The 26,726-nt window shown below is 46.9% G+C and overlaps 1 protein-coding gene across 2 annotated transcripts in view; it reads right to left on the reverse strand.

Annotated features, from left to right (window-relative positions):
- The window catches only part of LOC119455463 (cubilin), a 233,580-nt gene that overhangs the window by 98,507 nt on the left and 108,347 nt on the right, over positions 1–26,726 (reverse strand). For both annotated transcript variants that reach the window (XM_037716873.2, XM_037716872.2), the window contains exons 30-37: positions 19,377–19,724; positions 17,264–17,614; positions 15,284–15,449; positions 13,840–13,950; positions 12,631–12,849; positions 9,452–9,584; positions 3,412–3,611; positions 94–272 (exon numbers count right to left, since the gene is read on the reverse strand). In XM_037716873.2, the coding sequence (XP_037572801.1) occupies positions 94–272; positions 3,412–3,611; positions 9,452–9,584; positions 12,631–12,849; positions 13,840–13,950; positions 15,284–15,449; positions 17,264–17,614; positions 19,377–19,724 (1,707 nt within the window). The remainder of the gene's footprint in view (positions 1–93; positions 273–3,411; positions 3,612–9,451; positions 9,585–12,630; positions 12,850–13,839; positions 13,951–15,283; positions 15,450–17,263; positions 17,615–19,376; positions 19,725–26,726) is intronic.

The raw sequence follows: 26,726 nt of genomic DNA on the forward strand, positions 1-26,726 counted from the left end.
AGTTCTTCCTCCTGCTCCTTCCCTATTGTCGCCATCTTTTCTCGCCACGGAATGCAATACCGAGAAACGCGCTCGCCACTCGTAGCCACGCACCACGATGCTGCTGGTCCAGCACTCCTCGTCCGTGACGAACATGCTGTCCCAGCTGATACGCGGGTAGAGGTCGTCGGGCACGTGGATCCGCCAGGTGAAGCTTCCCAGCGAGAAGACTTCGTGCGGGTACAGCGGCGACTCGATCACACCCGCCGTCCCTTCCAGGTCCACGTTGCGCACTGGACAGGAGGGAAAAAAAAATCACAGCATATCCACGGGGTGAATGATGATGAGTGGGCGAAGCTCCGGAGGGAATCATCGGATCTCCCGCTTAAGGGGACGCTAGCACAAACGCGTTAGAAACGTGCGGTACTCTCTAGTAAGAGTACTAAGAGAGTGCAGTACTCTCTAGGCATAGGCGCCACGTAGGTGAAGGGAGAAATAGACGTATGAAGTTCTGTAGAAATCGGCGAGATGGCCTAAGCTTTTTTCACAAACGATAAAATGGTCATTCATCTGGACACGGCACGGAGCTACAGGGGACTCCAATGGGTTCTTTTCTAGCATCGCGGTAAGACACCTGCTTTGGGTGGATTGTGATAAATCTTACTAATCGCATCACGGAAGAAGAATGGAGCTCTGCCATCCAGAGCTCAGAACTGTCACGACAAACTTGGCCTGTCCAGAGAGCCCACGATGCGGCGGTTAGGCTCGGCCTACCCATCCCCAAGTGGGAGCGGCCCGCAGCTCTGCCCTAGGGCAGGGCTTCTCAGGACCTATTTAATAGAGTTCTTTGTCTGTCTGTCTGTTACTGAGCATGAATCATATTGACACTCGTGCCTGTTTATCTTTCTCCGTCATCGCTTTTCGCCGGCTAAAAAATGGTAAACGTTATCGCGAGGTGCAGGACGCGCGTGCATTTATAAGAAGAATCTCGATTCTTGTAGCGTCTTCTATCTGTTGTGTGTGTTGTCGCCGAGCCTTGTGCAATCAGAGTGCGTTCATGACGAGAATAGTGGTGTACATTCTAGTACTCACGCGAGCACGAACGATTACGCTGGAAGGTTTCAATGAGCCATGAATAAATTACTGACGCCTATGATCCACAGAGCAGATTTTAGACGACCACCGACTGTGCTCACCGCTATCGTAGTACTTTCCGTGCCACTTTCTTTTCTGTGCCCAAGTTCGCCCAATAAAGAGTTTAGTTGTGTTATTCATCGTTTTTCGCTATACTGTTCTTCGCCTCACTAGAGCTTGGCATTCAAGGTTCTCGCGGCTGTCGATTAACTTCTAGTTTGCTATCGCCCTAGACTATACTATTGCGCTATAATTTTGGAGAACTGAGACGGCAGAATGGCAACTCCGGAAAGGTGGTTGAGCCCGGCTGGGTCCCCATACAATGATGAATTTGTCTTTTCAATAAATTCCCCCTCCGCTCTTCGACCCCCCCCCTCCCCCCCACCTCCCTTGACAACTCGATTACCCTAGAGCACGTGCCCTTTTCCTCGGGCGCTGAGAGAGAGAAACAACTTTATTTTCCTCGGGCGCTGAGAGGTGCTCCCTAAACGTCTACAGAAAAGAGCGCCTCTTGCTCTTTGCTCTGTCTTTCTTATACTTCAGCGCGTTTCCTAATATTCCATCGCCCAAGTCCGACCACCGTCCGCCATCGTGCTTACCACGAAAACAGACAGAGGAGCCAATGATAGTTGTTCGCTTTAAAAGAAGCTTCGCATCCCATGCATTTAAACGTGGGCATTCTATCTGCATAGCTTTTGGAGAATTGGACTAAACTGTAAAAGCACGAGGACGCTCAGCGCGAAAAGAATTCGGCAACTACTGCAGTGCTTTTTTGTAGGCGCTGCGATGCTGTCATTCGAAGATTATAAATAAAGTCGAATGCGTGCCGGCGCTGCTAACAAAAGCAGTATTTAAAAAAGCCTCCATGCTTGCGCTGGCTAGTCTGCAAATTTCTTCTTCGTATCTGATGAGCAATAAATGTAATTTCACCATTGAAAGTAATGAGATGAAATGTTTTAAGGTTACTTCATATCCCTTAATCTAGCCTCTCAATGCAAGGTAAATACAGCCTGAAAATGTCAAAATGTTTGCTACCAATGGAAACATAAACAACATGTCGCTAAGTCAACGCATAGGACGGTGATAACCTAAGCATTAAAAGGTTGTATGTAGGCTGTCCAACTCAAACACAACTTGCATAGATCAGGAGGGGTATTCTGTAAGAGTCTACCTAGTCCACTTCGGCTGTCGCGATTGGCTCCAGCGGCACGCCCGAGAAGGAGCCAGTCAGCCTCCTTCTCGCGCATGCCGCTGGAACCAAGCGCGACAGCCGAAGTGGGCAGTCGACTAGGTAGACTCTTACAAAATATCCCCCCCCCCCCCCCCCCGAAGAAAATTTATTCACCTGTAGGCACTGAGCTATGTATCCATACCGGTGCACTGAGTACAATATAAGGTATCTTACATGGAATACATCAAACTTGATAAAACACAAAGAAGCCATTTACACAGTAAATGGTGCCTGCTTGACACTGGCTTTGTCAATTCCACTTCAAGAAAACTATTACAGTGTACATGCAAAAATACTGTCAGCCCCGAATTTATGAATGACAGTCGGGGCACCATACAAGTAGAGTCTCTACTCAGGAAAACAGAATTTGGGCATCATTCTGGCTGTAGGAAAACTATGCCTCGAGAGACGTTTAGGTACCGCGTCGACCAGTGGTGAAGAAACTCGGCTTGATGCGCCAGCCAATGAAACTTGTTTATTCACCCGACGTTAAGTGGTTTCATTGCAGTCAAACGGAGTCAAATTGCAGTCAAGCGCACTCCTCGTATCTGGAGTAAAACATTTTTGCGGGCGAGTTTATTTATAACCGAGACGGTTTTTTAATAATGCAAAACAAAAGAAAAAGAAAAGAAGTTACATTGGCGTTTCACCTCATGAACGCGGGCTACGCGCAAGCCTACGGACGCCGCGAACATGCACAACGAGCGCCGCGGCGTCGAAGCACAAACGGGAAGGGCGCGAGTGCGGCAGTTCTCCACCTCCAGGCTCATTCATCCGCCGGCGCTCGCCTCCCTTGCGGCGACAATCATAATCTCCCAGATTTGACTTGCGCATAAAAAAAGAAAGGATTAGGCGACTACATGACAATTCTGTGTACACGTCTTGTTATTTTTTTTTTCGCGCTACTTGTTTTCCTGCTGAGAATTTGGAGCCCCATTAAATCTCCGAGCGCGAGCGGTGCTAGCACTGCCGATAGCAGGACAGCACGCCGACGGCGCGAATGCGCCGCGAGCGTCTTTAATGTTGACATGGTAACGAAAAAATACAAATGGGTAAAGCATTCGTACTTGTGGCAAAGTGCGCCAAGAATCCAGCCGCCACGTCCGTGTCGTCCGAGTGGAACTTAAGCCAGAGCCCGTTAGCGAGCGTGATGTTCATCGGGGTCTCGTCGCCGCAGAAGCGGCCCAGCAGCCTGCCGTGGGCGTTGCGCTCGCGAACTTCCAGGTAGTCTTTGTTGCAGAACTCGCTCTCCTCTAGGGAAAACAACCTGCGATATCGTCCAAGTATACAATGACTCGCGGTGTCATTTCGTTTCCCGGCGGAAGAGCTACCACCTATACAAACAAGTTGCTCAGCGTGCAAAACGGTTGCTGCGCCAACCATCCGGCACTTTCTGTGGGAGTGCCCAAGGTAACCAGCTCTCCGACGAAAGCACCTGAGGCAAATGGAGAGGCTTTGAGGAGTGGATCCGTCCCTCAGTAGAGGCGGACAGTGTCCTGCGAGCGCTGTTTGCATTTTCTGCGGAATCGGGCGTTCTCCACATGGTGTAACCATGCGGAGAAGCATTCCCCAGAGGCTGGTCCTGTCCTCATCTCCCAATTCCCCAACTCCATTACCCTTAATAGGCCGATGAGTCATCCATCTTTCAATAAAGCTGTACCATACCATTTTATTTCCACTGAAAGATGATTTTCCTCTCAATGCTTACATTTTGCCCAAATTACATAACACGATTGTACTTTTATGCGCATCGTTTAACAATACGCTTGTCACACTTCCTCGCGTTGTTCAGCCAAAACCAAAACAGCAAGAGCCACCACTATTTTATGCGTGCATTGACGTCAGGCAGATGCACATGCTGCCCCTTTGGCAGCTTGCCTACTACTTATTGTCTGGACAAATGAGCAGGCTTACAAAGATAAATCTTTTATTAATAATTCGGACGCTTAAAAATAACATTGTTGCGGAATTTCAACTTTATACGGCAGTAGTAAGACCAGCATTTTCTTTGAATGTTGGCAGAACAAAAACGTAGGCCATTGTACTTGGAGCGAGATTAGACCCTACAGTTTAAGCTTCTGCTTCGGGGAAGAGGCAAGGCTAAGAGGGCGTCGCGGTCACATGTTGACAAACGCAAATGTTGACACATACGCTCTCTCGCTCTGTCTCTTATTCTTATTATGAGCTCAATGACACCGAGAGCCAGGCGTATGAAACTTACTTTTTTCCCTGTTGTGTACAAGTACAGCTTACCGTCGCTCGTTACATGCACAACAGTAAAGCTCCGAGATTGATAACATTACATACATTTTGTGCCTGGTAAAAAATAAAAATAAAAACAAAACAAAACACAACAAAAAACCGTCTAGAAAGGTTCGCGATTTTAATTATTTATTGTGTACAATTTTCATATCTGTACCTTGCCTTCAAAAAATACACGGACCTAAATACACGCGCTTTGCTCAAACAATGAACCATACAAAAACAATGTCATAAATGCCCCACAACGCATTTATGACATGGCCATAAATTGAATTGTCTTAATTTGACATCATCATAAATTATATTGTCATAAATTCAGATCGTCATTATAAAATTGTCATAAATGCCCCTCAGGGCACTTATGACAATTTCTCTGTTAGATTTCTTTGCGGAAAAGACGACACTATGCTATTGGGAACAGCCTCTGCTCATGCGCAATATTTCGCATCCCAGCTTTGATGTGAGGCATATATTAATGAAGCGTTTCGAGGCAATTTCTTCGTTGGACACTGCAGCGAAAAGATGAACTCTCGACGCAGTAAACGACGAACCTTATTATTGACAGACGTGTAATCCCTGATTCATCGAACACCGGCAAAACGTTGCATTTAGCAACTTGAAGATGGGCTGAAACAATGCAAAATGCCTAGACACCCTGGTTCATAATCATGTGAAGTAGACTGCATTCTATGTTCTCTCTCCTCGGATGTGTAAACTATCCTCTACAAGACCGTCAACCTAACTAACTGCGCTGTCCGATGCTTAGGCAAGAACCTTGAATATGTGAAATGTGGTACCTAGAATTTCAGGGGTACGCGGTTTGTTGTACCTCACAGTCGAACTAACTATAGTTTTCAACTAAGTGAACATTTCTTCATAGCTTTCCTTTTGTATACGTTGTATATAACGATATCAAATCCATTAAACTATTTAAGGGTCTTATTAAATCATACCTGTTAACTTGCTTGTAATATGATTAATTTTTCTCACATTATGCTAATTATTTAGAATTTGTACTTTCAATATTTGTTACTGTTTGTAACTAGGGAGCAGCTGCCTTCGAATTGCGATGTCTGAAATTGGTATTATGTTGTGTCGTCGATCGCAATGAGGGCGGAGGAAGACGATGCCGACTCTCCACATCAGTTTCCTTCCGCCCTTATTCCGCTCAACCACACAACATGACGCACGAACTGGCCCAAGTCAACGATTTTGAAATTTGCATTGTTAAAGCTGACGGTATGAGCCAGCTTTGCCAAGAAATGCACTGGCGTGCCAGTTACTTTCTTAACAAAACGGCGTTTTATGCATTGAAGCACAAAGGGAACTGGAACGCCAATGCATTTCTCCGCAAAGCTCGGGAATTAATATCTCGAAACTGGTGTCATCCCGAGAATTCGTTCCAAGTGGATCCGCCTTGCGATCTTCACGGCTTGAATTTATAAATCGAAATATAGACTCGGAATATATATATATATATATATATATATATATATATATATATATATATATATATATATATAATCGGAATATCGAGATATTTCCTAAAGTGTGGGACGAAATACACGGGCGTTCGAGTTACTTTTATGGTTCAATGTATAAAACAGAATTTTGGTAAAAAAGTAAGCGGAATAACAGTGGCGAGTTTGATGGTCCATATCTCCAAACTAGTGTCATTCTGGAAATTCATTCCAAGTGGATACGCCTGACACGCTCACCGGCTACAATTCTTAAATTGCAATATATGTCGTAAAGTAATTAACTAAGAAGTTAATTAGTGAATATTTGTTAATTAGTTGAATATGTGTTTAGATTTTTCGTGCTACTTCTGTACGCCTCATCGAATAACTCAGCTCCACGATAAGAATTATGCTACCTGCCACAGGCGATTTCTAAAAATTCTGTAAAACTTAAAAAAATCAACAGCCTGTATACTTTATACAAGAGCAGACATTTGGGGGAATTGGTACGGATACACGATGGAAACGTACAGCGCAACGTTTTAGCTGACTGTAGGTTAGGAATACACACACAAGCGCTGAACGCATCAGGTTCACTCTCAGCGCTTGTGTGTGTCTCTCTGTCCTGCAGGCTACGTAAAAGTTGAGCTGTGTAAACTGAATATAGTTGCAATTTGAGTATATGTAAATATGTAAATATAGCACGTTTTTCCACGAGAGGGATCTCGGAGGTATTGTTGAATTTGGCTATACCAGATTGCGTGGCCCTGCATGAGCCACGAAGACATGTTCACGGTACATTTGAGACCTTCCACACAGAAATACCAATTTTGATCCCCCGGTGTAATACTGTTTTTCAGCACGCGAATGATATCATAAGTGTAGACACGACTCTACCAGATTCCTATATTTCAAAAAAAAAAAAAGAAAGAGAACAACAAGGCATAAGCAGCCTCTCCCGCTAAGATGACGCTTTCGCTCGGGACTAATTTTAATATCCATATTCAAATACACGTGAAATGCAAAAATTCCTGTCATAAGCCAACCGCTCAATCAACTGGAGTGACGCTTACTGCATTTAGGAGAGAAAGCTCAATTATTAAGAACAGGAATTTGATTCATGGCCTCATCATACTTTAAAAACTCATGGAAATGGAAAACCAAGTTGACAAAACTATAACTCTGCACCAAAAACATATTGCAGGTTCGCAAGCTGCAAGTGTTAGAGCAACTTAGAAGGGCAAATGAGATAACAGAACTTACCGCTGATGTGAAGCTATAAAAATGCTTAAAAAAGGAAAAAGAACTTAACAAACGTTCTACTGGAAAAGAAGTTGTGTACTACAGAGCGATGCATCAATTTTTTAAGCTTAGGATGTCTCAATAAGCGCAGTTTACAAAATTGTGATATGTCTTTTTTTTAACGATGAGAGACAGAGTTGCAAGCTTAATTGTCGCTTTTTATTTGAATATTCTGATTTTCAGGAGGTGTTGAGCTGTGACCTAAAAAAATGTGGTTGATCCCTCTTATATAGGAATCGGTATAGAACACGAAAGTGAAACGTGTCTTCACAGAAGTAGTGTAATGTTTATTGCACATTGATATATAATGTCTATTGGTGTTTTGTGGCTAAAGCGCCCTTAGGCGTTGATGCACCCACGCTGACGCCTGGTGGCACGTCTCCTCCATCACGACTACCAACGTCGATGACCATGAGCAACCGTCGTGCATATGGAAGCTGCACTACGCTGCACACGCTAGCACAACGCGAAAGACGAAGCACGTAACTGACACACTAATACAACGCGCAAGACAAAGCACGTAACTGAATCGTCACCGAGTCAAATCAGCGCGTACAGCGCGTCGTAATTGCAGCCTCCGCGATCAACTTCAGAAACATTTTCAGAGCTAATTGCGGAGGCCACGCTCCGCCGTGCTGAGTACGGTGAACGCCACCTAGGTGGCGTTGGTAGTGCTTCTTGATGCCAGCGTCCCTTCGAATGCTGGCATCGAGGCGTCGTAGTACTGAGACCACCGAAGCGTTCACTGTCGGTGCGCGTTAAGGCCGGAATACATGGAGCGAATAACCGGCGTCCGAGCGAAGAACTTCGTCGGGCGGCGAACGTCCGACGGCCGGCGTCAAGAAATTTGCCGTCCGCAGCCGATCTGCCTGTCCAAACATTTTCGTCGGGCGAACGCCGCCGCCGGAAGCGTCTAGCGCGCAGCGGTGGACGACAGCCAATCAGGAGGCACTAGTTCCGGTCGCAATGCATGCTGGTGTTTCGCGCGCGCGCGCCTTTTCGCGTCGTCTGCAATCGCGTTGGTGTTGCCGTGTCTGCATGTCTCTGCACCGATTGAGTAGTTCCTAGTATGATCTCTCAGGAATCGCGTTGTATTTGTACATCCCATATCCGCTGATCTGCGAGGAAACAGACAAGCAGTGCAAGCTCTCTACAACAACCTTCAACAGAAATCTTCTGATCTCAGAGGCCACATGCTGTCGTCATGCCTATCTCCCGACTTCCCCGATAGATGGCGTTGGCATCGGATATTTCTTTCGCTAGGCTTAGACGCGTTCGAAACGAGAAGCGATCTCGAAAACTACTCAAGGTTATCCATAATACTCTGTCGTCGAAGCGGCCTGAGACTAAGCGAAAGCCGTTTACGCAGTCATTTGCTTCCAACTAAGTGAATTCTACAAGGACAACGCCAAATTCAGTTCGAAGCGGGCGGCCGGGACCGCCGCCAACACGGCGGCCAACGCGCGGCGGCGTTCGCCGCATGTATTGCAACACAGCAAACATCCTGCGTCGTGTCGCCGCGTCGTTACTTGACGCGTGAAGTTCGTCGAGAAAGTTCGCTCCATGTATCCCGGGCTTTAGTGTCATAATGCAGTACTTCTCTTTTCTGCTCATAGGCGGCGGCACCGCCCCGAGCAAGAGCGCGGGTACACGGAGGAGTGTTAGATATATAAGGCGCGTCTGTGTAGCTCTCTGCGAATGCGTTTGTGGCGCAATGGGTTAAACGCTCGGCCATCTATCGTCGCGGACCGAGAGGTCGTGGGTTCGATTCCCAAATTTTGCATGTTTGTGGAACTTTTTCTTCTGGTTTCTTTCTTTGTATTATGTTCTATGACGTATTTCCGTGACGGAAATACGTCAGTGAAGTCTTGGTGGACCCCGGAATAAAACACTTTCGTGTTAATAAAAGTATTTTTTTGAAATCCCCCAAGTTTAATAAAATTCGATGCAGTTGATTTTAAAGAAAACGATTTCTCTGCTCGTACGTTTTCAAATAGGAGTTGCATGAGTAAAATTTGGTCCTTAATCAAAGCAAGGGCCATGCTAGTAGAGACTAAAAGAACGGTGAACCACGCCGCCTTACGAGAAAGTGAGCAGCATCATGTTCCCTTCGGCGGCACTGATCCTCCACGCACAGTCACGAGATGGCGTGTAGGTGTCCGGGTATCCAGGGCTGGCCACGTTGCCTTCCAGTGAAGTGGTTGTGCCACCGCAGCCTGCGTTGTACGAATCGGGGCCCGCATTCACACACACAGAAAAAGCTATCACGTGAGAAGTGCCCGTAAGAGAAAATTTTAACCGATCCTCATGCTGGACATATCATTAGTGGAGGTGGCCAGCCAATGAAAAAAAGCAGTTAGGAACGAAAAAGCTGCGTGAAGTTGGCCACGGGCGTCTAGCAACGTGTTCACAGTTGGATAGCTGTGGTTGGCTGTGGCAACCTTGTCACAGATTTATGGGCCTCGAAACGAGGCCAGACAGGAACCTACGGAAAGTTGGCTGGTATGAAAAAAAGGATGGTTCTCAATAAAAGTAACGAAAAATTAAGCGAGTCCCACGCTTGTGAAATATGATAAAAGAGCGGAGATCGGCAAGCGTGGGTGTATAGCACAGTGGTTATGCCACTCGATTTCGGACCGGGGGTACCCTTGTTCAAGTCCCTCCTCGCCAAGAAATTCATTTTCGTTTATTTATTTCTTTATTTCTCTCGCTCTCTGTCTATCTCTCTTTTTTTCTCTCTCTCTGCACCTCCTCTCCTCCTATGCTCTGCTTTCTCTACCGATGAACGCTCGGCACGGTTCAACCTCGGCCTTAAACAGCTCCGCTGTTAAAACGTTCCCAAAGACGATAGTTCTGTGCCTCCACTTAGTCCTGTAAAGGGTGCTTCTCTGCGCAGAGACATAGTAAACGGCGAAGCTAGCTGTCGAAGTTATCAGGAACTACAGAAAGTCGAGCTAGTTAGTGTATGGATTCATCGTGAAAGAAGGTAAGGCGTGCAGACGCAAGAGAAGAGAACCAGACAACACAAAAGCCGACTATCAACTGAAGGGCGCACTGAGGCGGGATAGAAATTAGACACAAAACTTATCTGCGCATGCTCAGGTATGGTAGGGCCACCTGTCAATCAGGCCGACGTACAGGCCTACGCGAGAGATAACTGTTTAGGAATTTTATTTCTTCTTTATGCACGTTAACAGGAAGCTATGGGAGAAACTTACATTGATTACTCTTTTCTCCCTCTCCCACCTTAAAAAAAGCTACAAAAGTATCGTGCCGTTACTGAGGTAATGACAGAACTTATTTTAAAGATACTAAAAAGTAAATTTCGAAAATTTGAGGAAGTTTATTACGTTTTTAGCACCGCTAAATAAGAGATATATAAATTCTATAAATCGCGAATTCTAAGACTGCAGGACTATTTTATGGTTGGATGTAAGCATTCTGGCATCTTCTTAATAAGAGTTTCGGACTTATCTTGTGATGAATACTTGTACAAATTGCAATTTCACATATTAGTTCGCTTTTATTCCAAGGTCTTACCATATGTGCTATGCAACCAGTGTTTGTGATGGATTCTCAGCGCAGTAATGTTTATGTCCAGAATTCTAATTTCTTAAAAGTTTTTGACAATTTCTGCCATTTCTGCATTTCCGCACCAAGAGGAAGCATTATTGCTTAAATAAAAAAGGAAGCTTCCGCGCGGAGCCAACTCAAATTTTGTTATTCAAATACATGTCAAACGCAGAAGTGCTTTTATGAAACAACTAAATAACATATTTTATCAAAATTGGTTGCATTTCCAAAGAAAGTTATACTTTAGTGACTCTAGGAAGGAAAACTGATTTCAAGTATGGATATTTTGTTAAACCTTCCGCAAATCAGTACTTTTAGAAAACATAAACCAGTAAGTTTATAAATTAAAAACTCTGCACCAAAAACAGATATTTCAGTTCTGCAAACTTCATCCTTTGGAGCACCAAAAGCGGACGCATTTAATATATCAATGTCCAGCTTTCGTGAAGTTTTCACGATGTTTATAGGGGTTTTGCAATATGCCTACTCACATATTTGTGATATAGTTTAGAGCGATGCATATGACATGAATTTTATCAGCTTGAAATACGGTAGAATTTAGGATGTTATTTACAAAATTGCGATATCATTTTTTTGCTGAGTTGCGGAGTTGCAAACTTGATACTTAAGTTCCTTTTTCTTAGAATTTCTCGATATGCATTTTTTTGAGAAAGGCATCATGAGCCCAAGTCAGAAATCAGCTTCATGAAATCATTATTTAACTTATTCGCTTAAGTGAGAGACGTAATCAATATCGACGCAGTGGTTGCTGAGAAAATTGACTTTATCATATCTATGTATTTAGATAGGAACCGTTGAGCTTAAGGGCTAAGTCAATATTCTGGCCCTGCGAATCTCTAGGATAAAAATTCGAAGGCGATGAATTCCATTGTTATCGGCCCAGAAGTTGCACAATGCAAACAATTCCGCGCGTGGCGCGGGTCACGAGGCAGTTGTGGCCTCAGCACAGATCACAGGCTGGAACAGTGCAAGAGTTGAACCACCTATTCGGCGAACTGTGCCCGGCAGGAAGAGCAAAACCTAATTGCCAAAATACGACTGAGGTATAGTCGATCGACGAGTAGAACGACAGAGCTGGCCTGTTCGCTACGATTATACACGCGTCATCACGGGTTCCACAGCAAACACGCTGCTGCTCGTGCTGATTCAGGAACCCGCCCCGCGTTTCATGTGTTTGTCGTCTCTCGTTGTGCGTTTTGTGCAGTTCGGACCACTTTCAGCGATTGTATGCGTATGCAGATATTGTGTGCGTCATGTGTGCGTCATTTCCCCATGTGTACCCGCACATGCCGGACCACATCGCAGACAAACGCGCCACTTCAGCCTCGGCGTACACTGTGTCGCGCAGTCTGTGCTTACCGTGTACATCTACGTGACCCTGTATGTTTCGTCAAACGACGCCACGATTTTGTTTACTATTAGCTTCTCTTCGTTCCTGGATTTGTACCCCTTCTTCTCGTCATTTATTTTTTTTCTCCTTATTTAACACTACGTCAAAATGGGTTGGCGTAACCATTCTTAGGAGACTAAATCTGTCAATACTAAAAAATGACGACTCTAGTGATGAATGCCTACGTATCTGCAAGATACCGCAATTCGATCACATCATTTACTGTCGGAATGGTTCGCGCGCTCGTAATAGGGAATCACCCGTGAACTCGAGCTCACCGGAACTGAATGCGCCGTAGCTGGCTCTGAGTACGGCGTGCCAACTGTGCACCAGAAGTGCACCTCCTCGGGACACGATGGCCGGCGGCAGATGGGCAGTGCACAGAGTCTGAAGCACGGGAGAGTTGGCGCTGTCCCCGTCGTGCACCGTGACGTTCGAATGGGCGCACTCGTTGGTCGGCAGGCTCAGGTGCGTGATCGTCAGGCTCACCTGCTCGTCTGCGTACCGAGAAATTGAAATGTAGTAATAATAAAGAAATAGAATTGAAAAAAAAGGATCTACTTAACTTCACTGTGGAGAAAAAAAAAAGGGTGCCTAATCTTCCACTTCGTTTTACCTTTTTCTTATTGTTGCTCTATTTCGATGAGAAACAATTAATTCCCTGTACGCTTTCCTTGGTGTCATTACCTGTGGGCATCATCCGAATATATCGCTTGGTACGTGACTTGTCTAATCATAAATGTGTTGGCTGCATTGCTCTCATCCACGGATCCTTATTACAATGTACGGAGCGACGAATACGTGACGCTGAATAAGTACACGTGATTACGTAATATTTGCAAGTTGGAAGGTTGCGGACCTCAAGTGAAAGTGAGATAACTCTACGACGCCGAAGTGCGCACAGAAATCGCCCGACTCATTGAGAGTCTCGTGGAATCTTGCCCGAAGGCTGCAAAAAAGTCTAAAAAAGTCCAAGTCAAATCTCCGTGACTGCGTGAGTACAGACGAAGCCAGAGCGGAAATTGGGTATAAAGAAGCAAACAAAATTTGCGCCTGGTATTTATTTCTTTAATTTGAGTGAACTGCGTACTGAAGGGGACAAACGAAACAGGACCTGCCAGGTCCATTAAGAGCAGGTGCTAGTAAAATGAAGGACCTTATTATCATGCTTTTTGCACGCGCATTGTTTCCTGATCCTATAATGTTCGTCTTGCTATCTTATTTCTATCCTTTGCCCTGCTGAAACGGTTCACGGTCCACCTACTCTACTACACATAAACTGACGCTGAAAACAAGATTTCAGGTTGTATTGTATACTCACAGGTAGTCACGGCAGACTTAGCAGTACCACAAGCATTGTGGCATTACAACGCTATAATAACCTTTCTGACATCACACGTGCACTCGTGTAATGCTTTACTTTCAAGTCCTTCTAAATGTGAAACCAATACTAGCATGCACTAGAACCGAGTTGCTCATCAGCATACCTGGCTGCGATGTGCGAATAATCCATGTGCAGTCCGAGTCGGGGCTGAAGTGCGGATACTCCTGTGTGGCGAAGATTCCTCCCGCGTCCGCGTTCAACGTAGCTCCACAAGCTGCATTGAAAGAAAGCCAGTGTTTTATCAGATATACTGTGATTCCATACTCAAGCACGGCAACAGTTTTTTTTTCGCACGAGCACAATCTGCACCAGCAACATAAAGCTGCTGAATGGCAGAAAATATAATAATCCTTGAATCGATGACAGCCCTCAAGTATGGGCGCTATGCCGTAAACCTATTCCAAACTTTTCTATTCCATTTCTCTAATCAGCCCTCCACGATTGGTGAAACTTTTTAGGGCCACCCCCACTTCGCTTGTCTGTCATGCGATGTCAGCAAAACCGCGAGAACTCCTCATCTCATACGTCGTATACACACTACTGATAATGCATGATTAGCTTGAGCAAGAGAAAAAATTGCTATTTTCGATTCTACGACTTTTTTCCCCATCAGGCCTGCGCTATTGGCCAAAAGTTTTTGGGGTGCGCCCACTTCGCCAGTCTGCCACGCTACGTATCAAAAGCGCGAAAACTCTTCGCATGAAAATGACGCGTACGCATTGAAGGTGCATTAGTATGCAAAAGAAAACTGAATTCTGATTTGGAATAGCGGGAGACTGCCCCGTTCCAAAATGAATATAAAATGGTTGCGCGCCGATCGCTCAGGTACTGGCTACTCGGGTTGCCGGGGAGTGTGGTTTATACGCGTAAAATAATTTTTTTGCGTGGTAGTATAACGTTGTCGAGCCTTTCGGCTCGTACACGACATCGCTCTGTCAACTTTTCTTGGCGAATGATTTGATTTAGCTGCGTTTTTACCATTGCCGTTGCACGCCACGGCACACCAAACGCTAAAGTAAGGAGAAGCGGACCAATCGCGAATGCCGGCACCATCCTCTTCATCCGGTTATCTACTTTCACTGTGCTCGTCCGGCCCCACCGAAACCCTCTTCACTTAAGCGTGCTTATCGCCTCTTGTCAGCCAATTAGATAAGAAGAACCGCACAGTGTAGGCAATGTTATTCGTTTTGAAAGCGAACAAAGGTGACCTCCTATAAACGACGAGAGCGTTTCATGGGGGCTTTTCAGACAACGCTGCGGGTCTCCGCCCGATGCTTGCGTCGGCAGTTACGTAAATTTGACGTCAGGAGATTCGAATGAAAACGGATTGGAATAGTTTCACGTTGTAGGGCCCCTGATGAGGTTTACACAGGATTAGAGGGCATAGGATACCGTCGGCTGAATATTTTTTTATTAAATAGCCTGGTTACGATGACAGCATCTGTGACAGCTGTGTTGCTCATGCACAGTGACTAACACAGAGTGCTGCTGGACAGCTTCACAGTGAAACTCGTCTCGTTGAAGCGTAACCCGGATGGTACACTTGCCTGTGCTGTAGCGCGCCTTGAAGCCCTTTCCAGACGAGGCTCCAGAAGCCTTCATTCGCAGGCGAATCTGGTTAGAGGTGCTGGTGAGATTCACTTGAGCGGGAAGCGAGTCTCCGCAGTGACGCAGCAAAACTCGGTCGCCACCGGCGCGCATGTTGTCGTAAACCTGAAACATGTTTAGTCCTCGTTATCCATTTTTCTGCATTGTTGCCAACGCTTTCTTTTTTTCTGGCAGTTCTTCAAGAAAAATTTACAGAACCCCTGCCACTTCCCAAATGGCACTGAACACGGCCCTCAGTCAGCCGACGGAGACTAGACATTTAGAGTCATTACTACCTGGATCCCTCGCTAAGGCATTTCAGGCAGAAGTAAACGAGGATTAAAAAAGAAATAAAGAAAGAAAAATGAAAATCAGATTTCAATACAGATATTATGACTGAGGTCACAATGATCAATAAGACTAGAACATACCACTGTCGTAGAAACATATATTGGTTAATGAAAAGTTTCCCACGAGCCACTTAACTTTTAAGCCCGGCACAAATGGAGCGTACATTTACGGCCAACTTCGTGCGGCTCGCACCAGCGCGGCGGTACGTCAGCGTGCCGCCGCCGTGGTGCACCCACATGCGGCGAAAAACAGGCGGCCCCCGCCGCCACGATTTGTGTTGCTAGAAACAGCGTGATTCCATTCCCAGTAAAATACAGTGAAAAAATAGTTTTGTATCTGCAACTGAACCATATTTTACATCGTGCCTGGAAGGCTGTGGTCAGTTGATCATTGTACGCGATGCGCGCAGCTTTTGTCGCCATGTTTACTCTAGGCCACGTGCTCTAGGCTCTCTGGCTGGCTAGCCGAGTCAAACGCGGCGGCAGAAAGTCGGACGTGACCGCGCCCTGATTGGTCAGCGCTGACAGCTCTCTCTCTCCCTCTCTCTCTAAGGGTACGCCGGTAGGCGACGCAAGTGTCGCGGCGCCGTATAAAGCGCGCGTTCGCTGTGCTTCCGCCATTCTCTCACTATGCACCGATGTGCGAAACGCCATGAACCGCGCGAAACACCATGAAATGCCACGAACCAGATACCGCGCGCACCGACACTAGGAATCACGTACGATCTCTAAATAAAGACGCAACAACCCCGTACAAACGTCTCCTCTCTTCTCAATACATTCTCTCACTCTAACTTTCATTGGGTTGTGTTGCAAGTGAAACGAAACGGAAACTCGATGCGCACCCCCCGTGATGCTTTCGCATCCCACCATGGTTGCCCGTAGGGTGAGATGATGTGATTTTTTTTCTTTCCTTTTTTTTTTTTTTGCAAGAAAATCACTCCATGTGGGTCGGGCTTTAGGTGACGACGTTGGTGAAGTCAGCATTCACGCAACATTACCCGCACACGCTATGTATCTTACCACTTGGCCATTCCTCTCTTTATTTTAGGTTCTGCATTGTGCAATGAAACCCCACATACCAAATATAGTTCATTTTGTCTTGTGTTTCTTTACTGCGCTGTTCGGAAAGGTTGAGTTCGAAGGAACTACTTATGTTGTACTCTTGTATACCTTACAACGCAATCGACGGCGTCACTGTTACTACAACTGTAAGGGCGCATTCACCCAATGCAATCTAATCGGCTTTGGTGCACCACTTTCTTTATTGCTGGAAAATGCGGTAAAGCTGGGCCGGTATTTTGTAGCAATGCCTTTCCGGTAATAATGCCTTTTCGCGCTTATCGCGCTTTGTCAGTGGTCGGAGCGACGGTCCGCTCGCGTTATCACCGGGGTCAGCCGGCCGTGAGCGGTGGATGATAAGACTAGAGTAGAATAAGTCATAATGCCTCGCTACAAAATCGCGGCCCTGTTCCCGCACTGAGCGTCAACGGCATCGAAACGCGCAGAGCATCAAGGCGCCACCAACTCAAATTGGCCATTCGTTCCAGCGTGTGAGACTACTGAGGCAGTACCGTCGCATGTACTCACGGCCAGGTAGCTGTCGGAGCAGTTGGTGCTGGCAGGCATGCCGAAGTCGAGTATCTGCAGCTGCACCACGTGTCCCTGAGCGACGCGTATCTCCCAGCTGCAGTCGTCCTGGGCGTCGTAGTTCTCCGGATACCCGGGCGACATGATCACCGCCGAGGGCGTCGAGAAGCGGCCGCCGCAGCCGCGCCGGTCAAACCGGTAGGTGGCGCGCAACCCCTTGCCCTGTATCGACACGTCGCTGCGGAAGTGCACCGTCATCTCGTTGCCGTGCGATATGAGTTCGCTGACGCGGCTCGAAGCACTGCAGATCTCGGCGATCTTGGGGGACGTGAAGTCGGGCCCAGCGTAAACCTATGATGGGGACATGGGGACGCGCATATAAGTGATGGTGGGGGAAGGAGCAAGACAAGTAATTTCTGACGTTATCTTCGACTGGTCACCTCCATCCTCAGAATCAGAGTCGCGCAGATCTGACGTTCCTCGAACTCGGAGGAAGAGTACAAGCGCGCAAGCCGAACGTGTGACTCACTCTGGGAGGAGGAAACGGCAGAGGTGAAACCACGTGACAACCGCCAACATCCAATTTCGTTTAGCCTAAGCTCCGGCGCTGCCGGAAAGAAACGGCTGGCGCGCCGGTGGGACGAGCGCTCGCTGAGACGCCAGCTCGCAGTGGCCTAGATTATCATGAACATTCGCCAACAGCTGCGATGCGGCGAAAACGCTTTGAATCTCGGCGACTGCTGCGTCGACAGGGCTCGGAGCGCCTCAGAGAGCTTGACGCGGGAGGAGAGCGATCAAAAAGAACCAGCCGAACGCAAGGCGCACGCTCTCTTTCGACTTGTCGAAGACAACACTGTTGGCGAGAGCGGTCTAGAGCGGTCCGAAACGACCAGCCGAAGATGCCGTAAGGAAAAGGCTATACCTATACTCTCCTGTAGAGAGATACTAAAAAGCGTGAGATTAAGCGCCTGACCCTTTTCTCAATTTTCCTATTATAGCTTCACAGCCCTGGGCGTCGTGAAAATGTTGGTATAACACCGATATATTCGCAGTTCGGTGGTTCTTGTCAGAGCTAGCGAGACTTGCACATGAAGTGTTTGTCAAATTCACGAAACCAGAGTTAAAAGATACATTGAAATTATGCTTTTAAGGGGGGGGGGGGCAATTTTTCACAACCTTGTCGAGGGTGTGCTGCTTAGCAGTCACAAATAATAATACTCCATTTTGTGCCGGCGACGGCCGCTCACGGAAAGAACACTTAAACAGCGTCCTTATTCATAGCGAATATCCAAGCCAGATCGCCGAACCGAAGTTCACCTGGGTTACTATTTTGAACATTTTCAAATTCCGCCACACCCGACGTTGTTAGTTAGTGTTTATGGTGTTGGGCTGCTAAGCACGAGGTCGGGGGATCGAATCCCGGCCATGGTAGCCGCATTTCGATGGGGGCGAAATGCGAAAACACCCGTGTACTTAGATTTATAGGTACACGGTAAAGAACACCAGGTGGTCAAAGTTATTTCAGAGTCCCCCACTACGGCGTACCTTAAAATCAAGTCGTGGTTTTGGCACGTAGAACCCCACACTTTAATTTTTGAAACTCGGTCATGTTGCCGAATTTTGTAATGGTGGAATTTCGAGCCAACAGGAAGCTGCTGTGGGCGTCTCTGATTGGCTGAAAATGCAGCCATTACGAAATTCGACAGCACGGCGGAATTTGATAATGTCCGGCATAGTACCCCTTGGGTATTATTCTGAACATGATCAAATTATACCATCTTGTCTAATTCGTCATCTTGTAGACTCTGATTGGACGACAGAGTTACTATGATACCTCTATGATCACGTCAACGTGCCCACATTGCAGAATTTCACAAAATGGTACGATTCGACAGTGTCCGGAATAGGTGCTGTCTAAAACATGGCGGCGATTACACGTTTAAGGCTCCGCAATAAGTCCTCGCGCATGCAGCGCACAAAAGCATAGCCATCGAGATCTGCCTTTCGTACTCAGAGGTGATCGTCGCTGGAGCATGGATTGGAACATTACTTATAGCACCTTTGGCCAAAAAATAAAAAAAAAGTGCGCCATTCCAAGCAGCCTATAACTTACCCTGACGAAGTCGAAGGGGCATCCTCTGCTGGACTCGAGGTGCATGTCCTCGAAGGACAGCTGGACGCGCTGTCCGATCGGAGCCTTGATGATCCAGAGGCACTCGGTGTTCTTGGGGTAGCCGTGCGGGTAGTTGGGCGTCTCAATGGTTCCCGTGCGCTTGACCAGCACGCCGCCGCAGCCTCGCCACGCGTACTCGAGCCGGAATCCCCGCGACGTGACACTGCCGTCGGTCACATACTGCACCGTCACGATGTTCTTCGAAGACACCACGGGCGCCGGCAGCGAGGATTCGCCGCAGAAACGGCCCAGTCGCTTGGGACGACCGTCGGAGTCAGTTTCGTTTACCTGTGGAGTAAAGGGGGGGAATTATATGGGAGGCGCTAATAAGAGACCATGTTTCGTGACTTTCTGTTTAGTCATCGATATTTTTATGCTGTTGGCCATTGGATTGGATGACGCCGCGCTGTCTTTGTTACCTGGATCGGCCAGTCAGCGCAAAGCAATATCGGAAGGATTGAAGTTGAGATCTTATGAAAATATCGTCCCTGGTGTAGTTCAGGGAGGAATCCCTCTTTGTCCATTTGGACCAGGTTTCTCGCTGTGCTGCATGGCGAATTTGTGTTCGACTGTTTATCCACCATGGACCCATGTTCTTCACGGCTCATTGGTGTGACTCAGGCACTGCATCACTCGTTAGAGGCCCATCTTCACCTTTTGCGCTCGGTATTGCAATTCGTGTCTTAGTAAACTTTGAAATTGTTCCACTTATTCTAGTGCGTTAAAATACGTGCTTTCATTTTCCTCTGCTAGATTATTATTTTAGTCCCCTTTCTTTTGCCCTGTGCTGTCTCGTTGTTGAACGGTCGGCACATGGCCAGGCATTTACAGTCCGTCGAGCAGAAATTGGTCTTTCAATTATCAACAAAATAAACTTATCCTAACCCAACGCACACGCCGGAATCTATATAAAGCGAAGATTGAGTGAAGTGCAAGATGAACTGGCTATAAAATTGAATGTAATGCCTACAATTGTACTTATCCTTTGCCCAACACAAAATGTAGCCTCTTGCAATGTTTATGTTCATGCAATACATAGGTTACAACTGTAATGTCGTGCCACGTGTATGATTTGATCATTTTTTAAGCTCACCTAAACCCGAATACACAAAAACTTCTTAAGATAGAATTTTTTGTAAGACAGAATTTCAACCAATCAGGATGCCAGACATATCATTAGCGAAGGCGGCCAGCCAGTGGCAAAGCGAACCTACGGAAGAAAGACTGTGAATCTGGCCCGTGAGTTTTTAGAAGTCGCCTGCTGCTGATAACATGATTATAGTACTTGCTTGGTTGTTCAGAGAAGCGGACATTATTGCACGACAAATCGAAACACATATTCAAATGTGTTTGCCACATTTGCAAATTAGTCATAATATTGACTAATTTGCTTCTAAATGATTAATTTACGGCACATATTGCATTTCACGAATTGTGGCCGGTGAGGTTGCAAAGCGTATCCACTCGGAATAAATTTCCAGAATGACACCAGTTTGAAGATATGCGCCATCAAACTCACTGTAAAAATGAACTGTTGTTTCACTTACTTTTTTTAAAGCAAAAACGCTCCTTTATGCATTGAAACACAAAAGTAACTTGAACGCCCATGTATTTCGTCCCAGACTTTTCGAAATAGTATCTCGATAATGGTGTAATGCTGGAGATTTATTACAAGTGGATACGTCTTGCATCCTCAGCGGCTACAATTCGTGAATTGGAATATGTGGCTTAAGTACTTATTTCAAAGTTAACTGTTGCATTTTTCTTAATTAGTAGAATATGTGTTTTGATTTCTCAACCTCTTCGAATAATCCAGCTCAAGGACATGAGTTATTTTATCTTCAACACGCAGTTGATCTTTAAAAAATTCGGAAGAACTCAAAAATGATCACTCCGTATTTCTACGCACTGCAGCATTCATACGATATTACGAAAAGCAAGTACACAATCAGGCAGAGGCACATCGCCACATGTCGACGCAGCGATGGCACAAAGACTGATACGATGTATGATGTTTCTCGAGGCAAGAATTCTGATGAGAAGAGTACAAACATGGAAGCAAGACACGTGACTAAATACCACATGCGAATTACAGCGGTGCCTACCCATTCTTAAAGACTGGTAAAGAATAGGCTCCCACCCAGCGGCAGGTATCCAATGGTAATCCGCCTTTTTCACGGCCCGACGGCGCATATGCGCCCTGCCCTGGCGGATTAGTCGCGAAACGTTTTGGAAGGGTCGCGCGCGCGGCTGTGTGGCCCCATCTCGGGGAAACGTCATCCGAAAAAAAAAAAAAAAGCAATCGGACGCGTGCTACTGCCAACTCGTGCCGTGTACCGCGTTGAAACTCCCCTGGTAGCTCGACGTCTATGCGGTACTGAAAGCGTGCGTAGCGTAAGAGTGACTTTGGTACTGCGACGGGCTTTCTTGTCGACGGCACCGAGAAAATCACCGTGCCTATACCATCGTTCGACCGAAACCGGCGCGATAGGCCGCCGAACCGATAACGCGATAGCCGCAACGCCTTCGTCGGTATATATAAATAATCGCGCTCAAAGTGAGTCAAAACATGCCTACGAAGTACAGCAGCATAAACAGCCGCCTCGCTCAGTTATATACCAACAGTGTCGGCGATGGCTTCCGCGTTTTTGCGGGAGAACAACACGGCCTTTAAATGAGCGCTTATGTGAGCACAACTTTCTGTAATAATGCTTTATGACACGCGAAAACTAAGTATGATGAAGTTAAAGAAAAGCGAAAATCAGTAATAAATTAACAGCCCCACATTTATTGTAACTGGATCACAGTCGCTGTTGAGTAGCTCAGGCGCTCATACTGACTCGTATCACGGTGGAATAACGCGGCTCATATGAGCAGGTATTTGTGTTTTATTCGATGTTTTGACATTTTTTGTTATATCAGCGATGCACCTTTTCCCCAATTTTTGACGCTAACAACGATCTGTGGCTGTAGATGTCGATCTAAACAAGTGCACCGCTTTGCTAAATCCGACGCGCAAGGCTGCGCGCTCGATGACCTCTTATTTATGCAAAATGTCTAAAGATTGTGCAAAAAGAATTGACAAAAAAAGCGAGGTGTAAGTGCGGGAGTCAGCGACAACAAATTACAAAGCAGCCGCACCGGCAGAGGGAACTCAGCGTGCCTTTATCGGCCACACTATAAACAAAACAGCGCACTCACGCCCGCTCACCCTATGTGTATATAGTTGGTTAGTGCTACATGGCTTCCAGGAACGACATGCTGCCCCGCAGAAGCCATTAATAATTATTCGCGATCGACGAAATGTAAAACCGATGCGAACTCAACAAGGGCGCAGGTTCACAAATCAACCGGCGAAAGCCCCGGCACCCTTCCAAAACGTTTCTGGCGGCGTGCGGCAGAGGGCAGTACAGGAAAATGAAAAAGGCGGATTGTCCAATGGGCCAAGAATGGGCCAGTCCAAACGACTCGTATGGGAATGCGAAAGCACTATAGTCCCTTTTGTTTGTCAGCCATATGGCTGGGACGTGACGTGTGTAATGACGCACGCACTAGGCACACCTTTAGAACCACGGAGCCGCCGTGGCGTCGAGGAGGAGTGCTCGTCTCTCACCCCGGAGGCCCGGGTTCCATTTCCACCCAGACCGAAATGTACCAAACTTTCTTTTCAAAGCCATTAATTGCCTTTGTTTACAGGAACCTCCCTGAGAACTTTTACGTCAATCCGAGCATTTTTGACGTGTTCTCTTTGCGCCGTCAGCCATTTTTGGTATGATCACTCGGTTACGCCGCCGCCACCACCAAAGAACGCCGGATGTTTGTGTAATGGGACATAGAATGCTTTCGCAATAATAAATTTTACAATAATTAAGCAGATCCCACGCACTGCAGGAATCAATGTTGTGAGAAGAATTTTGCAGGTACCTAGCTATCCCGAATCGTTTCAAGTTCTAAAAAATGTCACAGTTTCGCCCTAAGGGCGAAGCAATGAATGCGATAGCAACACAGCAATGTCATACGAAGTAAGGTGAGCGGCTTTGGTAGCAATATGAATTGTAGTAAACATGAGCTGATTAAGTAAGCAGGTGTGCTGCGGCGTAAGTAGACCGACATGAAGAGAGACTCGATGACCACGAGAAGACGCGTGTGAAACGGTGGTGTTGATGAGAAGCGCTTCCCGTGGGCAGCGCGTGCGAAGGGACACACCTGTAGCGCTGCACTGCTGATCCGGGCAGCATTACATGTGTAGCGTGCGTTGGAAAATGTGGCCCGACTATGACTAACTGAATGAACAAGGGTGGTGTGAGCGCGCACAAACAAACATGAATAGATCACACTGAATGACTGCAGACGACTGTCAAAACGCTGGCAGCAAGCCCATATGCTGCAGCGGGCGAAGGTACGTGCGGTCTGTCGCTTCAACAGAAACTGAGCGGCGAATGCACAGTGCATAAAGGTCAGAGCCGTGTGGAGATAAGAGACTGTGCGGGCGAGCGACGAGCGCGGTTGTTGGCAGAGAAGTGCCCCCCCCCCCCCCCCGCTCCTTCCGGCGCTGGCTTTCCGCTTCCTTGCTTGCGCGTGGGAGATTGATTGCGTTCGCTCTCCGTGACAGCGCGCGTCCCCGCACGCTTCCACTCGGGCATACGGCGCGCGGCGAAGATTTTATCTATACGGAACCTCACGGTGAGGGCGACGGCAACGGCGACGCCGACGGCAGAAATCCGGTTGAAGTGTCCATATAATTGCTATGGCAATAAAAGCATTACGAGATGAGCCAAATTGTGCAAGGTGTGAAGCAATTGTTCGTGTGACGAAAGTAGCAAGACGATGACGGCGACGACGACGATTGTATGATGGCGGTGACATGACCAGTGTTCCGACAATAAATTATAAAAATGATATCGTGGCTGAAATTTTTAGGCATCCGGCTAACTTGCACTTTGATTACACCTTTGGATACGTAAATTTTTAATTTAAGAAACTTGGAGGACGCTTAAGCTTCGCCTTTAAAAGTGGAAAGCGATGGCATTCAAAGTTCGCTGACGGCTTCTCAGGCTTCCCGACAACTGCGGCTTATGTAACCGTTATGTTTATCTGGAAATGCTGGCAGCGACCACTATGCACGAAGGGAAGCTTTCTGGAGCTTTATAGGCTCCCAAGTGTAGGCGGTGGTGGTGTCACACTGAGAAGTGGGCCGATCTTGGTGATAGTACAGAAAAGGTCCAAGCTCAATGGCACATACTAGGGACAAAAAAAGAGAAAGAAAGAGATAGAGAAAGGAAGAAAGAAAGAAAGAGAGGGAGAAAGCGAGAAAGAAAGAGAGAAAGAAAGAGAGAAAGAAAGAAAGAAAATCCCCACGAAGGTCAGATACACACATGACAAGCCTCGCTTACCCCCATTTTCTCGACAGGGGAAAGGCTGGTGTTTTTTTTTTTTTTAAATCTTTCCCCCGCATGGCAGGCACCGCCGTTCCCGCGGATGCGCGGAGACGAGCGCCATCTGGGTGACATTGCAAGGAACTGAGAGGGATGCGCCGCTCTCAGTAAATCAAAGCTCAAACGGAAGCTGGAAAAGAGCTTTGTGTTTGAGTTTCCGCGTAATCGAATTATGTTTTCTCGTATATTCAAATTACGATCCGACGCTATCATGTTTGTAGGTTGTGTGTAAGTCGTACTTTATGAATTTTCTGACGCATTTTACTTTGAAAAAAAAAAACACCGCCCAAGCACTCCGTACAGATGGTTAACCAGCGAAGCTGAAACGTGCGGCCCAGGTGTTTAGCAGTGGGTAATCCCGACGCTGTATTGAAGCGTTTCTCAATTATTGGTTACATGTTTGTGTTTCTAGTGGAACGCAAGCGCCAATGGTGGCCGGATGCTGCTAACCACGACGCCGAGCTAACTCGAGATATCGAACGCATGCGACAACGGCGAGTCGAGGAGGCGGCGTTGCGGGCAGAGCAGCGTCAACGTGGCAATGGCGGGAACGCGTTCGCTGGGGCCAACGCGCGCTTTCGGCGGGAGTTTCTCGAGCGGCACTTTGGCTTGGGTACGACGCGGAGAACGACGTCACTAACGGCGCTGCCAATGGCGCGCGCGCTTGGGTGCGACGTAGAGAACGACGTAACTGATGGCGTAGCCAATGGGGACCTTTATCGAAACATGTGGCGAACTGTTTTTCGTTTCATCTAGCCATACGCAGCTTTCGCTGTAAAATTCAATTCGTTCAGTAACGCGTATGTGCCATTCAGAGGGCGTGCGTGGTTTGGGATGCGTGGTTCTAGATGATTTTAACAGCGGAGCTGTTTAAGCCGGCCGTTATTCCGTTAGTCGTCCACAAAAATGTAGGCCGACCCGGGCGGTAGCCCAGAAAGTGTCCAAGCACAATGGCACATACCCCTGTGAACTAGCGAAGCTGAATCTGGCTAAGTTAGCTAAGCATGTTTGGGACTACTTAAGCTTAGGCAGTCATCGATAGCCAATTGATAGCCAGACAATAGCTAATCGATAATTGATCAATAATCAATGAATTCTGGAAAATGCTGGGGATGACTTGGCAGTGCTTAGCCTATACGCCAAATAAGTGGCCAATACCTTGCGATAGCCAATCACTGGCCAATCAACAGCTAATCGATATCAATACTCAATAAATTCCGGAAAATGCTGGGGATGACTTGGTAGTGCTTAGCCTAAAAGCCAGGACTAGCTGGGTGCCCGTCAGCTCCGCTGTCTCTTTACCATTGCGCCTCCAGTGCTAGCTACGTTACTTTTTTCTCTAAAGGGCAACGCCGCCGACGCCGACACCGACACCAGATTTTCTGCGGCTCGGGGTCCTTCACGCTATCACGTTAACATCGCATGATGATATGTGGGGTTTCCTGGAGCAAGGGCCACTGATGGTTTAAGAGACCCCGAAATGATGCGAAACGGGAACCTACCTACCACATAGCGCGCGAAATCAGCGAAAGTATGTTTCGCATTACAATCAAAGAAGCTTCCTAATGTCATGCACTCTTCCAGTATGAGATCTGTGTCTCCTACGGGCTGTTAATATATGTATTGCTTTCACGTCGGGGTTTATTTCTTTATGAAACACAACACAGATGAGCTGACTAGTATTATTTTGTCTCAATTACGTGCTCATAATTTCATTCGATGGTAATCAGTGAAATATCAGTGAAAGATGCGAAATGGGGGCAGGCAGAGCAAGCCCCTCCCGCGCCGCATATTTCAGTCTTCGTTTCCACAAAAAGAATGCAGACTCCCCGGGAGTTATCTATGTATGCGTAAG

Source organism: Dermacentor silvarum, chromosome 6 (assembly GCF_013339745.2).
Source record: "Dermacentor silvarum isolate Dsil-2018 chromosome 6, BIME_Dsil_1.4, whole genome shotgun sequence".
In the NCBI taxonomy this organism is placed as follows: domain Eukaryota; kingdom Metazoa; phylum Arthropoda; class Arachnida; order Ixodida; family Ixodidae; genus Dermacentor; species Dermacentor silvarum.